Source organism: Poeciliopsis prolifica, unplaced genomic scaffold (assembly GCF_027474105.1).
Source record: "Poeciliopsis prolifica strain line A6 unplaced genomic scaffold, Auburn_PproV2 SCAFFOLD024, whole genome shotgun sequence".
NCBI classification, from domain to species: domain Eukaryota; kingdom Metazoa; phylum Chordata; class Actinopteri; order Cyprinodontiformes; family Poeciliidae; genus Poeciliopsis; species Poeciliopsis prolifica.
The window spans coordinates 6,858,547-6,876,348 of NW_026562399.1; the positions used below are offsets into that span (position 1 = coordinate 6,858,547).

The following is a 17,802-nucleotide window of genomic DNA, read 5'->3' on the forward strand; positions in this document are numbered from 1 at the left end:
TTAGATTTGGTTCCTGGTAGTTAGGAGAGTTTGGGCCAAGTGCGATGATGTCATGCTTCATTTTTATCTATTTCTTTTTTGTTTTCTGGATGGTTTCACTCTGCAGCTAGCTGCTGATTTTGATTTCTTCTCATTCTCTGGCTTGAGCCCATGTTCTCTGGTGCATTGTGGAGTTGCTAGAGATATGATAAACATGACACACTACGCATTCACCCACTTGCACTTTGCGTTTTGCTCATGCAGGCGCCTACACACACCTACTAGCACACATCCGCATATTTAAGTAGCTGCAAAAAGGGCGACTGTGGGAGTTTTCTGTTTGGACTTGAACTTAGAAACAAAACTTCGGCCTTTTGCTTTCTGCAGCTTGCTACCAGCCAAATACATGCACACTCTGTTGGAATGTCATAAAAAAACACTCAATTAAACAGTGAAGTTCTGTGAAAGAAAACAGAGTAAACGGAAATGTCAGCAAGCGCAGATACAGGGGTTTTTCCAAACGCTTTGTGTCTCGATGGTGATTTCAGTGCAGTATCCCTTCTAAGATGACGTCATGGGTGGGATTGAAACTCAAGCTTTTACTTCCCCACATTTGTCTGGGCCTCTCTGGTGAATCACGGCTCAACTTTGATCTGAAACAGTCATGTTGTTGCTTCGTTCTATTGTTGATCTGATATACACTAACATCTTGTTACTATTGATTGTCTGCTGACCTGGCGTACGAGCCTGATGTTGTACTCGGCACGGCAACAACTGCTGGGATTTCTTTAGGCCTTGATATTTGTAAAGGTGATTAGAGCAACACAACACCAATGTTTCTGAAACAATAATGGGCAGAATATTAATATCACATACTAACTCATGTGTTTGCATAGCAACAGGCAGGTTAAATAACCATAAATTGACTACTTCTATATTTTGCCTTTTCAATGATGCCATCTTGTAGCACTCCCCCACACACAAAGCCTCAAATGCGTGAAATATATTTTTTTTTAATGATGCAGCTATTTGCCATAAGTGTGAGGTAAATCAATAAATTATTAGTTGGCTTTTACTATAACAGTGACTTCCAAGAAAGATAATTGAATCTTTAATTGCAATAATTTGCACGAGAATTAATTGTCTACTAAAAATGATATGATTGCCACAGGCTTAAGTAGAGGCAGCTGTAATCCCCCTGGGAAATTATTCAGCTGCGACCTGAAGATGTTAGAACATTTCTGAAAAGACCTGGAATGGACATTAACTTAAATCTGAAGTTCGAACATCTTGACTATTGCTGCTTTAGTCCTGTTTCCCAATAAGACTTTCAGAAAGGCTCGTTTACGATTAGCTGCTCTGCTGAAGGCAGAAGAAAAGATGTGGGGAAGTGATTGTTTAGTAAATAATACAGCCTTATTTACCTGGTTTTTACTATGTTTGCTTTGCAGAAGAAGTTGGAACCCAGGTCACAGAGTGACTCCATTTAACCATGTCAGGAAGCCTGTGGGATTTGCTAGCATTTGTAATCAGTGAGCCAGCTGTTAGCAACACAAACCCTTGGCCTTGTTTTGGAAAAACCAAAGCAAGGCCAATATATTTACCGATAAATATATTTACCGTGATCTGGTACGTGATTTTGTGCAGCCCTACCTGCACAAAATTACGTACCAGATCACTGATTCTCTTGAGACCTCGGTGAGCACCACCATGAGGAGGCTGATAAAAGACGCTCCGGCCTTGTGAGGGTCTTCTTCTTAGATCACTAAATAGTTTTGCAAGAAATAAAAGTAAGAGCGACACAGATAATTATTAAATCTGTGTTTTATAAAACCTGCAGCTGTATTGTACTGAGGACCTTCTTGCTTCTCATGTTAGACTGAAATCATCAGGTTGAATTCCAGTTTGGTGTTGGGAGAGAATTTCAGTCACACTCACTGAATATACCTTATTTCTTGTTCTGTGCTCCAAGTGAGAAACATGAACTCACACAGCATTCAGAACTAGTTCAGGCAAAAACTAAAGCAGTTGCATATTTGCAGAGATCTGTGGCCAATTTCTGATCCCTGTTTTTGTCAAATTTTGACCTGCTGGTGTCTATTTAACTCATTTCTGTTTGTTCTGGGAAACCAATTAACAGCAATCAACATGCTTTTATTGTAGCCCTCCTGTCACAAGAGGTCACTGATTATTTATGCAAGGAGCAGAGATGATGTTGCACTGCGTGTGGGGGGGAGGAGTCACTGTTAAATTGCGTTTAATTCACTTAAAACAATGACATTATGATTTGAAGTTTTGAAATGTTAGCATGGTGTATAAGCAATTAGCACGGTGGGTATCTTCTGCTGTCACTGAGGTCAGTCTCTGTGTCTATTCCCAAGGGAATCTACATTCCTACCTTAACTCTGAGTTTTCCAGAAGACTGACAGAACTCCCTCCATGTTTCACGCCATAAAAGAAAGCAGCTCTGCTCTAAGATGTTCAGCCTTTGCAGTATCTCCTCCGGATCTCCTCCGGGCTCACTAATCTTTTGCAAATTCAACGCACTCTCCAAAAACTGGAATGAATTGATATCTTGATATCATGTGGAAGACAGCTCTCTTCTGAACCTGAAAAAGTCAGGTACAAAATGACCAAAACTGCAAAGGTATAAAATGGCAAAGGGATGGGAAGCCGTCAAAGTCTGACTGCCTGTTGTAGCAGTCTGAAAGAGCAGCTACTGACAAGCGTCGGTAGATAGGACAGATTCATTTAAGAGAGTTTACATAACTTAATGAACAGTTTGCTGCACTGCATGGCTTACTGTGGAGATGTTTTAATTGCTTTATGCTTAGACCAAACAAATACAAGGCAGAAGGTTTCGCACAGTGACAAGAGCCATGATTGCAACATCAACTATACAGGCATACAGACGATACTAAGATAGAGGATTAGGATTCACTTGTTTCATTCGCTACCTGTAAAAATACAAACGACCTGCGCAGACCTCCAGGTCAGTTAATCGCATCGTTAAATGTTTGTGCAGTTAATTCAGGGTTGGTTCTCAGCCCAGTTTGGAGAGAGCCTCAGCAGACAAGCAGAAGTAGTTTTTACTTTTGTGCTTTCCTCTGTCTATCATGGAATATGCAGGATCTGGAAATATCAGTTTGTTTATAAGACAAAAAGGTTTTAAAAGGTCAAATTCAAGACCTAGCGAGGAGAGTCTGCTGCGACTAGTGATGCTAGCAGCCCTAATAGCCCTAATCACTAATAAAGTTATCTTAAATATTTTTTTTAATGATGTCTGTGGCTTTATGTTTGTAATCTTACACCTCTGTGATGTGATGCCGTTTTCTGAAGTTTGTTGTGCCTGTAAGAAGCAAAGCGTACAACAGGAGGCTGGTTTTTACCAGGCTGGTGCACTTCTTGACCAGACATCATTATCTGTCTTGGAGGGTCAAAGTCCACCAAAGTGGAACCTGGACAATTTCCTTACCATTTATGGAGGAAAACATTTGACATAGAGCAAATCCATCTGTGCTTTAGAGACCTATCTCACTAGACCACATGACTGCAAATGTTCACGACAAGCATGATGTGATGTGCTTGATTTTCATACAAGGTCACACGGATTGTGCAAACCTCTGGCTGGGATGTGATGTAATCCACAACTGTTTCTGGTTAGCTTGGTGAAAATGGAAGATTACAATAAGGTTTCACGTTTTGAAGTGACTGCTTACATTTTACAGACATCCCATGTGGCAACAATGTGACATGATAAATATATTCAGCTTTGACATTTGCAATAAAAATGTTTCAGCTCAGTTTGTAGCGTGGATAATATCATCGGAAAGCTGCTGATGTGTTGACAGTAATTATGGGGCTGTTCTACGTGTGGCACTGTGAACAGTCCTAATAAATCAAACCAAGCTCATTCTGTGCTAGATTTTCATCTCGGAAACCATCTGCCAGCTGCCTGAGAAGTGCTGGAACTTTTGCACTTTGTTATCAAGATGGAGAACGTGAGAGGCTTTGGTCTTGTGGGGAAAGCTGGAGCCAGAGATGTGTGCTCTCCGGGGCCCTGACACATTTTTTTTCCTCCCCTCATGACAGCAGTAGGACGAGCAAACTCTGAGCGGGACTCAATGTGCACACCTATCACCACAAAACTCCTCACTCTTGCAGACAAAAGCAAGGCAAAAGCTGATGCAAACATTTCAGGAAGTGAAAAAACGGACAGAGATTATTGTGAGATCCAGAGAGTTTCATCTCCTCTTTGTGTGTCTCATCAACAGCAAGAGGTCTCTGCTTCAGCATTTAAACACCTTTGCTGTCCGGTGAGATGTAATGTCAGTCTTTTGAAAGCCTTTGGGTTGCGTAGATGTGTAACTCAAAATTACTGTTCCAAGCATAGCAACTTCCTCACTCAGCATTTAGTGTTGGAAAACCGAGAGAAAAAAAAAAGCAATAAGCAAGATTACTCAGGGCTATGCATCTTCTAAGTGCATTCTGCTTAGTTGAAGATGACCCAATTCATATACTTCTGCATCAAAGGCAGCATGGAGAGAGGCCGTCTTTATGCATTTTGTTTTTACCTACAACAATGGAGGCTGTGAAAGTGATTCTTAAACAAGAATATACCATTTTCTGCATAATTCCTTTAAAATAAACAGCCTCCATAGTGGAACAGTTATTAGCACTGGTGCCTTTCAGTAAGTAGGTCCTGGGTTCAAATCCTAGCCCGGGGTCTTTCTGCATGGAGTTTGCGTGTTCTCAATGTGCTTTCGTGAGTTCTTTTCTAGTACTCTGGCTTTGTCCAGAAACATCCCAGGTTAATTGGTCTGTGTAAACTGCCCTTAGATATGACAGTACAAGCATAGTCCTGTGTGTCTTTCTTTGTGATGTACTGGTCACCTTTCAAGGGTGTACCTCTCACCCAACCACCAGTGAGAACAGACACATCCTGCTCAACCCTGCAAGGACAGGCGCGTATCGACAATAGATCGAACTCCATTCCTTTTTCCAAAAATAACATCCACACTTTCCTTTAGCACTTTAAAACCTAGATCTCTTACCATGTTTAACAGGTTAATGTTAAAGAAAAGGCCAGATTTAAAGAGATTCCTGTGTAGGAATTTAGAGGATGAACATGAAAATCTCCAATTTTTGACTGTAGTGACAGAAAGGCAGAGATATGTAAAAGTGTGCAAGCCTGCTTGTTTCATAAAGCTCCAAAAGAACGCTAGAACACAAACCGAAAAAAATATCGTGGCAGTCAGTAAGTATTCTGGATTTATTTTAACCCGCTTGTGTTTGCTTCTGGATATAGAAGCTGCGCTTATCTGAAACTCTACACTTAAATAAAACAGCAGTGAGCAACACGACAGTTATATCCAGATATTTACTTGCCTGAAGGTGCCATATCCACCAGTATTATTAAGAAGTAGAGTGGAAAGATCATGGGAATGTCAAACTGTTCAGGAAGGAGAGGGGTTCTCTGTCCCAGGTATAAGTATGTTTTAGTGCAATATGTGAATATCAACCTCAAAACAAATGCAAAATACCTTATGAAGATGCTGGTTGAGAGTCATTATGAGTGCTGCATTGATATGTGGTGGCAGGGAGATGTTGCTTTTAAAGTTACGTGAAACATCAGATTACAATTTGCAAATGCATGTAAGAACAAAGTTTTGAAGTGTTTGACCATAAAGACCAAGCAAACCTAAGAATAATATGAAGTACGAGGATGACATCGTCATGTTGCGTGTATTTTACTTCAAAAAGCACTGTGTACTTCATAAAACCCATGACTCCATGATGAAAGGACATCATGGATGGAAGTAATGAAACACCATCTTGAGACATCAAGTCAAGCTTGCGCATATGTGAGTCTTCCAAATATCCAACGACCTTAAGCAAAGCAGTAAATTAGTTTCAAAGACATCGAAGTCGATGTTTAGGGGTGGTTGTGCAAAAGTCCTGATCTCAATCCCGCTAAAAAATTGTGGAGAAGAGTTGAAAAGATGTGTGTGTCAGGAAGGTAACCTATAAACTTGACTAATTGCACAAGTTCTGACTGGAGGAAAAATGGGCCAATATTCGAGCAAACTGTTGTGAAAAGCTTATGGAGTGAAATCCAAAATATTTTATCCAAATTCTTCCAAAAGCTAAGGAAATATATGTTGTCTTTTATGTCATCCTCTCTCTCAACATTCAAGCCTTTAGAAACAGACTTTTGTAAGGAGACCCTTACAAAGCTAAAACAGAAAAAGTCCAGTCTGATAGACAGTTTTTATGCAGTATGTGTCTATTCTTGCTAACACGACGGAAAACAGATCTCCATTTTCTGCTTATATGACAGCCAACATTATCACTGCAGCTCTGCCACAAGAAGTTAGAAAAGTTTTAAAACTTCCACAAGCCATTGCATTGTGACTCTTACATGTGTTCAGCCATGCATATTGAGTTCTCCAAGGTAAACGTTTGCCAGATAATTATTGTACGCAGCATATTCATTGGTGTTGCTGAGGATGTTGTGTGTAAATTGGCTATTCATTTCCTCTGTGATAAATGTTTCTTTGGTAAGGAGTCCTAAGCTCCCAGTGAGCCGGCGTATTGAAAATCAAGTCTACTTTCAGTATGTGAGAGAAAGAAATAGAAAAGGCTCTCCACAGATCCGACAGGAAGGATTATTTTAAGAAATATAATGTTCTTCTTGTCATCTAGAACAGAACGAGGAAATAAACTCAAATACGCCTTGTGCTGTTTCCAATTTTGAACAGAGAATTTCTTCTCAGTTCTTGTGATCCTTAAACCGATCAACAGTCTGTCCACATCCATTATTCAACATTTCTGTAGCATAACACAAATTACATCTGACAAATGCATTTTCTCTCTATTTGTTTTAGGCTGTCCTGAGTGCATGTAAATCTATAGACGATAAATACAGACTTGTACAGCAAACCTGTTAAATATTATCTCGTCAGGTGGTCTTTCTACAGATTTTACTCAATCAGAGTAGGAATCCAAACATTTCTCTCGGGTTGCACACAGATATATGTCAAGCTGACACACACACACACACACACACACACACACACACACACACACACACACACACACACACACACACAAAAAAAAAAATCTGTAGACGTCCTCCATTCTTCCAAAGGACAGGCAAATGTTGCCAAGAGCAAGATGGATACATAAAAAGGAGAGTGTTGTAAAAATCGTGCAAGCCGGTATAAAAGACTCGGTGTTGCATCACCTGTTTCCACGGCTTGGGCCCTTTACCATGGCAACAGAATGCCAGTTGGGTCGTCAGTGTGGGTGTAGAAAGAAGCCTGGAGGAAGAACAAATGTGTGTTTAGTCTATTAACGCTGCAAGGCAAGGACAGGATTACAGCACTGTAAGTGTTACATCACCGAAGAGGAATCCTTCTCCCCCCCGTGGCTCGCTAACTAAGCAGTGTTCACTCTTTCAGCTGTTTCTCAGTTGATTGTGTAAATGGAGAGAGTGAAGAATAGCTCTGTTTAAAGTAGAGGACCATTCATTGTGTCCAAGACTTCTCATTATAAATGTAGATCTTAGTTTAGCCACAAGCCAATCCCTCAAATCTGCTTGCCAAATGTCCACTCAGAGGACTGTAATTGTTGCCCATTGATCATGTTTGTCCTCTTCTGCCTCTTTTATCACAGGAACAACTGAAAGAGTCTGTCTGATACAGGGTACTGTCGAAGCCCTCAATAGTGTCCACAACTTCATTGCGGAGAAAGTCCGTGAGATGCCCCAGAGTGCCCAGAAACCAGAACCTGTCAGCATATTGCAACCACAGACGACGGTTAACCCTGACCGCGTCAAACAGGTAAGAGTCTGTTGAGTTAGCAACTAGATTCTTGAAAAGAAACCAACAGTTGTGAACATAATCTGGTATCTCCGATGCTTTAGTTGTCTATAGTTTAGTTGAGGAGCACAAATGAAGTTTTTAGAGCAGCTCTGTCCAGGGTTTCAATGCTTAATGTCTCTTTAACAAGTAGGAGCATTAAAGTGCGAAGCGGCTCCTGAACACTTTGGTTGTTACCTATCCTACTTGTTCTGTGGTCTGTGACCTACAGTGTGGTAGGGTCAGGAAAATGTGAGCGTATGGGGTTATTTTTACCTGCAGTCTTCCATAGCTAGACAGAACCATGTGGCAGTGTGGCAGCTGCAGCCCAAACCCCAGGGATTAACAAACTGCTGAGTAGAGTGAGGGCTGGTGTAGTACTCTGACTCAGTTAGAGAAACTCCTCTTATCTGTTTACCATTAATGCTGTGGAATCTTCCTCATATTGTCTGCTTTTGCTACCACAATCTTTCTATTTCTCTGCAGGCCAAATTGATTGTACCCAATAGTACCGCTGGGCTGATCATTGGTAAGGGTGGTGCCACAGTGAAAGCAGTGATGGAGCAGTCGGGAGCTTGGGTGCAGCTCTCTCAGAAGCCGGAGGGCATCAACTTGCAGGAGCGGGTGGTGACCATCAGCGGAGAACCAGAACAGAACCGTAAGGCTGTGGAAATCATTGTACAGAAAATCCAGGAGGACCCTCAGAGCAGCAGTTGCCTGAATATCAGCTACTCCAACGTCTCGGGCCCAGTGGCCAACTCCAACCCCACCGGCTCCCCTTACGCCAACACAGCCGAGGTGCTGCCCAACGCAGCCGCAGCAGCAGCCACTGCCTCCAGCCTTCTGGGACAGGCCGGATTGACAGGAATGGGTGCCTTCCCTGCCGCCATGTCCAGTTTCTCTGGCAACGATCTGCTGGCCATCACCTCAGCCCTGAATACACTGGCCAGCTACGGCTACAACACTAACACCCTGGGTCTGGGTCTCAACCCCGCAGCTGCCTCTGGAGTCCTCGCTGCAGTGGCAGCGAGTGCCAACCCAGCTGCTGCTGCTGCAGCTAACCTATTGGCCTCCTACGCTAATGATGCCTCCAGCAGTGCCGGCCACCCCGCTACAGGCCTCGGTGGGTTCTCCCTGGGCTCACTAGCAGCTGCTACTGGAGCTTCCAACGGTTACCTAAATGCTTCATCCCCATTGATGGCTTCCTCCCTGTTGGCAACAGAAAAGTTGGCAGACGGAGCCAAGGACGTGGTTGAAATTGCTGTGCCCGAGAATCTGGTGGGTGCCATTTTGGGGAAAGGAGGGAAAACACTGGTAGAGTACCAGGAGCTGACAGGAGCCCGCATCCAGATCTCCAAAAAAGGAGAGTTCATTCCAGGTACTCGGAACCGTAAAGTTACAATAACAGGGTCGCCGGCCGCTACACAAGCAGCGCAGTATCTGATCAGCCAGCGGATCACGTACGAGCAGGGCGTGCGCGCTACCAACCCACAGAAGGTGGGCTAAAACGAAAATGAAGACAGAAGAGGGAAAGGATGAAGACGGAGATAGAAAGAAATTAAGAGAGTCAAGAAGAATAGAAAAAAAGAAATGTCCAAATATATGTTCAATATTTCAGTATCAAACGAGAGAATTACAAAGGAGGAGGCGGGGGAGACAACCAAGATAAGTGTGTGTGATTTGTGAGTGTGTTTTTAGGACAGAAGTCCTGATGTTTTTTAAAAGTTTGTGTCAAGTCCTTTTGACAATGGTGATCAGAGTAAGCTGAACTGGTCCACTGCCAAGTTGCAGATTCAGGAGTGAGGCTGCGGAGTCTCACCCTCCTCTAAAACCTCATTACTGTTTTCATTTTGGTCTTTTTTTGTTGTTGTTGTTTTTGTTGGATTTAAGTCGGTTTGAGACTTCAGCTCCGGGTGAGCTGAGTGTATCAGATGAAGATCCGGCCAGCTAATCGAGCTGTTTTATAAACCTTGCTCTTTGTGTTCAATGCAGAAGGCATTGTTAACAGGGGAGAGGTTTTATGACAAGCACCTGAGCTCATCTCAGCTATTTAGGGCAGCAATCCAAGTATAATTTCTTTACAGGCAAACAAAAGCGCATCTATGTTGACGTGTGTCGAATTCTAGCTCATTTCATAATTGAAATGACAAAATTTGGGTAACTTATATTTTCATCCTTTAACTTATTGACATAGTCTCATTCAAACACAAGTAGATTATTTAAACCTGTGAACGCAGGTTGATCTGAATGTAAAAACAATTTTAGCCTGTTGCTATTTTTTTTTTCTTTCCAGGGATCAAACATTGTGTTGCAGTGAAAGAAATGTATAACTCAAACCCAGGCTGAACTGTGCGCTTGCCGTCTTGCAGGTGTAGTTCAGGGGTTGAAGAATCAATGTGAGAGGACAGAGGAGACACACAGGAATGTATATCTATATTTTAACACAGACACACATAGAGAACGCTCCCACAAACGCACAAACACTAGAACATCATTTCATATTCAGCCACTGCTACAAACACAAAGAAATATGTTGTTGACAAACCCTTTCTTGGTGCTATAGGCTTAGATTTGTACCTCCTGTACCGTGGAATTCAAACGTTTCCATGACTTGAGTTTTTACTTGATTTGAAGTAGCTGACGTGTCATCCAGCCATTGGTAGCCCACTGGATCTGACCCGGCTTCTTACCTAATGACAATTGATTGATTTCAGAATTCTGTGAATAAATGCAGTTCTAATATGAGTCCGTTGTTTTATAATCCAAGCCGAACATCCTGCAGTAGATAACACCAGACATACTTTTTTGCCTTAGCCAGACATTTGTGACACCCAAGAATTATCTTAAGACTCAAGACTTCCTCAAAGCAGGGGCAGTTCGCGAAGAGAACAAAAGCACTACAAAGCATTTTTGATAAGAAGAGCTGTAAGAACCTATATCTGTGAACAAAGAAGCTATTGCCTTTTCTGTAAGGGTACCAAATAGTCCAACGTGGATCAGAAAACGTATTTTGGAGTCACTTTTCTGTGAGAAATGCTTCCTAATTGACATGATGACAAACAAGAAATTTCTGCAGTTCAGTTAAGCAGAATATTATTGTTCCCAACGTACGTTAATGCTCGATTGGAGCACATAATAAAACAGGACATGTTTTTGGATGGTTGTTTTTATTTATTTATTTTTTGCCGCTTGTTTGTCTTGACAGTGGCAGGCCAAATGTCTGAAGCACTCCAAGATTACCTTGCGTCCCCCTGTGTGCTGCTATCCATAGCGTTCATCCCGAGTCTGCTGGCTCTCTAAAGACTGCACTGTGAGGCATTTAGACCACAATGTAAAGTGTGTCTGTCCTGCTAGGGGTGTGAATACATCTTTATATGCACATTTATGTCACAAGATCAAAACCAATCTGCAGAGCCGGCCCAACGCTCCAAACACGACCATCTTTTACGGTTGTCTTTATTAGGTTAGCATATCAAGGACATGTCAACTTTTAAAAAAAAACGTTAGCATATAACTTCCATCTCAAGTTTCTTTGACAACCTTTTATCCAAGGGCATAGCATAAGTAATCTACATAGAGCTCCAAGGCCAGCAGGGGGCCCCAGAGAGCACTTGACTTCTCAAAGCGTCAAATATGTATCAGTGTTTCGAAAGCATAAGTTTATCTTTAACGTCGCTCAGAAGATTTTGTTTTTAAGTAGCAATTTCTAAACGAGTTTTAAATTCTTTAAAAATTAAATGTCTTTAAAAATAATTCTATTTTTAAGATCTGACAAATGTAGTAATTTAAGTCATGCAGAGAGAAATGTTTGACTGATTCTAACAGTAGTTGTGGAATCCAATTATTCAAATTCATTGGATGTTTTCTAATTAATATTGATTCATCTATTTTTTTAATCACTTGGCAAGTTTGTCAGTTCTAATTAATTTTGACTTATGACTGAATCAGTGAGTAGATTTCTACATGACCAGCTTAGATATAGAGTTGCTTTATTTGGCTCTGAAGTCGAGGTGGAGGCGGCAGGTTGCACACAACCATGATTTTATTTCAGCTGCCTTGTGCTGTTGCAAAAAAAAAACAAAAAAAAAAAAACATTTTCACCCAACAAACCAAGCCAAGTCCTCCATCACTGTTCACCAAGCTCACACAACATGTCCTGTTCATTGACTTTAGACTTAAGGTGCATTACTGCCTCCTACTGGCTGGAGGGTGTGCAACAGTGTTACCAATGTGCCAAAAACTTAAGAGAACGTTTAAATCTGCAATTAATGCATTGTCATTGTTTTTCACCCACAATTTTATCTACATTTAATTAATCAGAATTAATATGATTGAGTTCTAGTCAATGGTCTTGATGCCAGTTTTTTTTTTTTGTCTATTTCTTTCTTTGTCCTGCTTTTGTCTACGCTGGTGCCTAACAGACAAATAAAGATGTGAATAAAGTAAATAATTTGAAGGTCGAGTGAAACACACTCTGTGATTAAGAAGTAATTGTTGTCTTATTACTAAAGAATGAACAAGAAAACAATCAAGCTTGGGCAGTTTCAAGAGGTGTTATTGGTGCCTTGGTGGATGGGCTTAACTGGAATTGGGCCCCAAATGCAATTCTGCTCGGGGCCCCATACGGTCTTGGGCCGGCTCTGCCTGACTGTACCAACAGAGAGGATTTCTCCACACATGTATTTATTACATCTGCGTCTTTTGACTTTTTCCCTTTACGAAATTTACCCATCTACTGACCCAAACAGAACGTCCCCGGTCCTCGTACGTCCACCTCCCTGTTGCTCTATGGGACATTTTCAATATAGTCACCATCAACCCAAGCTCTATGACCAGCTTCCTTAATGCAAAGCTGTGAGGGTTGGTGCTGAGTTGTGTGAAAGACATTCAGACGCTCCCAGTTTTCAGGAGAATCGTTTTGTTTTTGACGAATTGTGTGTCAAAAAAAAAAAGAAAAAAAGAGAGAGAAGTAAGCAGATTTCAAACTACTTTCAAGCAACTCTTTGTGTGTCAACATTCTGTGTGGCAATACAAGCAGTGGGCCTTTCTTCCCAGCTCCAGTCTCTTCCTTTCACTCTGTGCTTGGAAGGCCTCACAGTCATCCATAACTACAATCTGGCCACCTGTGAAATCATTGCATAAGAGAACCTTTTACTGCCCAAGATTTTAGCATATAATAAGATAAAAGCACAAAACAAGGGGGTGTTTTATCAATGCAACTGGACTGTTGGACTCCAGAGAGCTTCTCCTTCAGAACTCCCTGATCCATACATTGTGCCAAAATCTGTTTCCTCTCCCTCCCATTAACGTTCCTCTTCCTCCCGATGTTTTTGTTCCCCTGCATGTCCTCTGTCTGCGTTCTGAGACTCCTCCTGCGTCCCCAAGCTCCTCCGTCTGTCCTCCTTCCCTCCTACGCCGTGTTCTCCCCCTCTTTCTCCTTCCTCTTGTCTTGTCGTCTCATGGGCGATGTGTGTGTGGGTGGGAGTTATGCACTACGAGTCGTAGGGGTACGAAAATGTTTTCCCGGGCCGCAGAGTTCACAAGGCTAAAAATGCACAGAAAACACCTGCCTCCAAAACTGTGACACCCACCGAGACCAACCAGCAAACGTTAGCTCAAAAGTGTCAAATTTTTCCTCAGCGGGAAGAATGAAGGAAGATTTGGGGGATAGGTTTGGCCTTTTAAAAGGAAGGAAAAAAAATTTTGTTTGTTGTTTTTCATTGTTGTTATTATTTTTTTAAAACTAAAAGGCAAATCTTGGCAGAACGAATTTTAACCCGATGGCCGACCTCGAGCTCTAAACAAAATATTTCGGACAGAATGCATAAGACACATGAGAGAGAGCAACGTGGGAACTTGTTTGTGACCTCAAGCCGAAACAGTGACATCCTTTATGCATATCCTGTTATCTGAAAAATGACTAGAGCTCATTTCTGTGGAATACAATATGTCACGTCATATGATCTATATGTACTTTATTGTAGCTATTCTAGTTTGTAGTCCAAATGCAGTCCAGCGTTGTCAGTACAATGTGAAACTATGTTATATTTGTGTGGATGATGAGAGTGCCAACTAAGCCTGACTAAGATTAGCTTCGCAGTTTGTTTGTGCATTATGATGCCTCATCATCGAGCGGTGGTGTCCATATTTCTGTCACTGATGATTTAGTTTGACAGTAAGAAAAATGTTAAGAATATTGGAAGCAATATAGTAGCATGTTGTCCTGTTTTGTGTTTTATGTCTGTTGTATGAACCTTTGAAATTACTAAGATTTTGAATGAATAGGTTTACATGTACTTCTTTTTGTAAGTTATGAAAATGCTGCTATTTGATAAGTAAACTATACAAAAAATATTTTAGTGGAAAAGATGTCTGGTCTGTTGATTAGAGACGCGCTCCAACGGGGTGGAGCATTAAGCCGAGGTGTATCGAGCGCTATACAGTATTGGTAAGATAGTAGAAGTAATAAATAATAGACTCCATAGTATGACCTGTGCCAAACTAGACCTCCGCAGCTTCTGAATTTGTAGATGTGCGATCAAATGTTAGATATCAATAACTTGTTTAGAAGTGCTGATCAAGTGCCAATTACCTTTTAAGTTAAGAAAAGATAATCAAACACATTACTTAAGAAAACAAAGGACAAAGAACTTTTTTGTGCATTGTTTTATCCCATAGGTACATAGAGTAAGAGTTAAAGATTGTGATTTTTATGGATCCATGTTGTTTTACACTCCATGCATCCCTTGTGTGTTTGTTTGACCTGTGGCTTAAGTACCGCTGTTTTCTCACAAATGTCTCTATAGGCCAGCATGGACTAAGCATAACATGTTATAAGCATCCATAACATAGCCATTAACAATCAAAACGATGTGTTTGTGGAGTTCGGTGTTATCTTTTTGCACGTCTTCTATTGCATGGTATCAAAGTAAAAATTACGGAGGAAAAAAAAAATGGGGAAAAAAAAAAAGTCTAAAAATCTTGCGAGGAGTCTCGCAAACATTCAGAGACATAAACGCTGCATGCAGTCAAAATGTATATCTCTTTGAGTTGAACTCACCTCATGTTAAAACTGTTGATCTTTACATTGTGAGTTGGGAGGGAGCTCATTATCGTCATGTTGGCCCGAAAAGAACAAAAAAAAAAGAAAAAAAAACCAAACACGAACACGCATCTGAGATCGGATTTCTCATGGGTCGAATTCATCTCTCTAACGTCACCGAGAAGATTTTTGTTTTTTTGTAATTTTTTTTCTGTCTTTCTTTCTTAGATCCAGAGGAGGATTACAAATGTGAAACAAGCAAACGTGAAAATGTTACTCAGTGCATTGGCTCTTTGTGTTTTCAGGATCCACTTTCTTTGTTTTTTTTGTTTTGTTTTTTCATTTTATTTTATTTTATCACAGCTTGAAAGCCCAGATCTAATCTAATGAATGTACTCATTTCTTGTTTCCTTTTGATTTATTTTTGTAAAGAAAAAAATCTCTATCTATGTTTGGGGTTTTTTTTGGGTTTTGTTGAATGTCTAACTGTCTTTAATGTAAATTCACGGCAGGAATGTCAGCTACATGTAAAGTTAATGCGTTTAAACAGCTCCAGTCAGGTAGGCCCCAGACGGCCGCAGTCATGAACCAGATATGCGAACACAACTTCCGATTCGCTGTCAACATTTTCCAGTTTGTTTGGTGTTGCATAAATGCACTTTATTGAAGGGGCGGGCGGGAAATGAGGCAAACCGTGTTGGCTTTCCACAACCATGTTGTTCTCATCCTTTGTTCTGATTTCAACTTTTTTTATTTCTTTCTTTCTTTCTTTTTCCGTGTTGGGTCTCGAGAATGACGGGAAGGGCTGGAATCTCAGACAAAATAGAAAAGTAGCACCTGTTTCCTCTCTCTAAGGCTTCTCTGCCACATTCCCGGAGGACTGATTTGTACACTCGTGTCCACTTTTGGTTTTAAATCTCAAATCAGGATTTTTTTCTTAAATTTTGTTTTAGGGTTGTTGTTGATTTTTTTGTTGTTGTTTTGCCAAAAGATTCGAAGTGAAGGGTAAAGCATCTTAGCTGATGTCACAATCAGATCTGAGAGACATCTTTGGCACCAGCAACACGAAGAGCGACTCTTGCCTCCCCAATCGGAGGAAAACCACAAAGGAAAAGCTGTGATTGGTTAAGGCCTGCTCTCATCAGTGATTTATCCGTTTCATCGTTGCGTGTTAAGCATCCGAGCGCCAGACCAATTGGCAGCGTCATTCCAAAGGTGATTATTTTTATCTTTTATTTTTTGGCGGTTTTGATTTTCACTCCAAACGTGTCCTGGACATTCATCCCCCTTCACAAGGAGGCTAGGACTGATCTTGAAACGCTACAAAACTGGCTACGGCTGCTCACTCCTCTCTTTGAACCAATTCTACCTGAGTCTCTCTCTCTCGGTCTGCACGATACCACGACTTGTTTCATTACTACGAGAACCTGCAACTGTGTCCACCCTTTAAACGGGTTAAGGCTTTTCTGGGGGAAAAAAATAAATAAAATAAAGGATTCTTTGCCAACCAGACATGAGGCCATTTCTGTGTTTGACCCTCAGAACCTCCCATGGACTTTGTTGACCTTCTACATCCTCAGAACTCATGTGTGTGTTGGAGATTGAACTCTCAAACTCTGGAAGACTGTTCTGTTCTGTTTTTTTATTTTCCTTTGACTGAACGCTTGCTTATGTGTCAACGTAAGGGAAGCACATTTGTACTTTGCAAAAGTTCTCATGTCTTTAGGTTTCGGGATTTGCTTTTGACGTTTAACCTCCGTTCGCTCCATCTCAGACAAAAATGGGCTGACAGCATAAGATCAAATATTTCCGGCTTGAGCAGAGTGATGTTTCCTTCATTGGGTACATTTCTCTTCCGATACCACAAGCGAGAACGGTTCCGTCTTTGTTCTGTTGTGACAAACGAGGAGAATATGTGAAAGTCCGCAGTGTAAGACTACCTAAAGGGCTTTCTCTGAGAGCATTTATACGAGTCTGTTGAACGTGATTTGGAAAGAAAATGCCTTCCTGTGCCATTTTAAAACAAACAAACAACGAGAAAGCTTTTTGTCAATAAGAGTGCCAAATAATTCCACACTGAGCCAAAAGGCAGCCAGCCGTCGTAACTGTTGGATCTGCGGGGACGATCCCGTCCCGGTTCCTCTCCCCTATAAAAAGAAAAAGAAAAAAAAAACATCACCCTATTTGTGCAATGTTGGAGCTCACATACCATTATTGTTATGCTGCCAGTCTGTTTTCTGCTTCGGTCAGAAACATCTCAGAAGCGGGATATTTTCTATAAAAAGACAACAGCTACTACGGTGAGGGAATGAGAGGATTAATTACTCGTCATTGTTTCTGTTTGTTTCTTTGAGCATCACTCATAATAGATTTAACGGTAATGACTATTTAATGTAACTGTAGTACTGTGTTTGTAAAAGAAATTCAGTGAGTTGTGTTCTATGACTCGTGGACTACCAGTGAAGTCAGCATTTCAGTGTTAATAATTGAATTGTTTTTTAAAGATTATTTTTGCGACGGCAACAAAGAGTCATTATAAATGTTCATTTTAACATCACTTGTCTTCTGCTTCCTTTTTTCCTCCACCAGTCAGAGCGACCAACACGTTTTATGCAACGCCGCTCTGACGCCAGCGCTGCCGACATGACAAAATGAAAGGAGAGGGCAAAAATCTAAATGGCAAACATTTATTTTATACCTGGTTTTTACACAGTGCCTTGGAGAAAGGATGCACATGCATGTCACAGTTTTTGCACCATCTCACCTTTGCCAATTTTGCTGGACGATAAATTGTCCTGGAAGTTATCGCAATAAACGATACTATTGTTTCCAGACCTTTATCGAGTAACATAGTGGTGATAATTAAAAAATAAGCATCTAACACTGGAACATTTCAAATATCCAAAATAAATGAACAAA

The 17,802-nt window shown here is 41.0% G+C and overlaps 1 protein-coding gene across 2 annotated transcripts in view; it reads left to right on the forward strand.

Moving 5' to 3' along the window:
* Nucleotides 1-17,440, forward strand: part of nova1 (NOVA alternative splicing regulator 1) — a 35,681-nt gene extending 18,241 nt beyond the window's left edge. For both annotated transcript variants that reach the window (XM_055046578.1, XM_055046580.1), the window contains exons 3-4: nucleotides 7,657-7,823; nucleotides 8,328-17,440. In XM_055046578.1, the coding sequence (XP_054902553.1) occupies nucleotides 7,657-7,823; nucleotides 8,328-9,347 (1,187 nt within the window). In that variant the 3' untranslated portion in view covers nucleotides 9,348-17,440. The remainder of the gene's footprint in view (nucleotides 1-7,656; nucleotides 7,824-8,327) is intronic.
* Nucleotides 17,441-17,802: the final 362 nt, after the last annotated feature.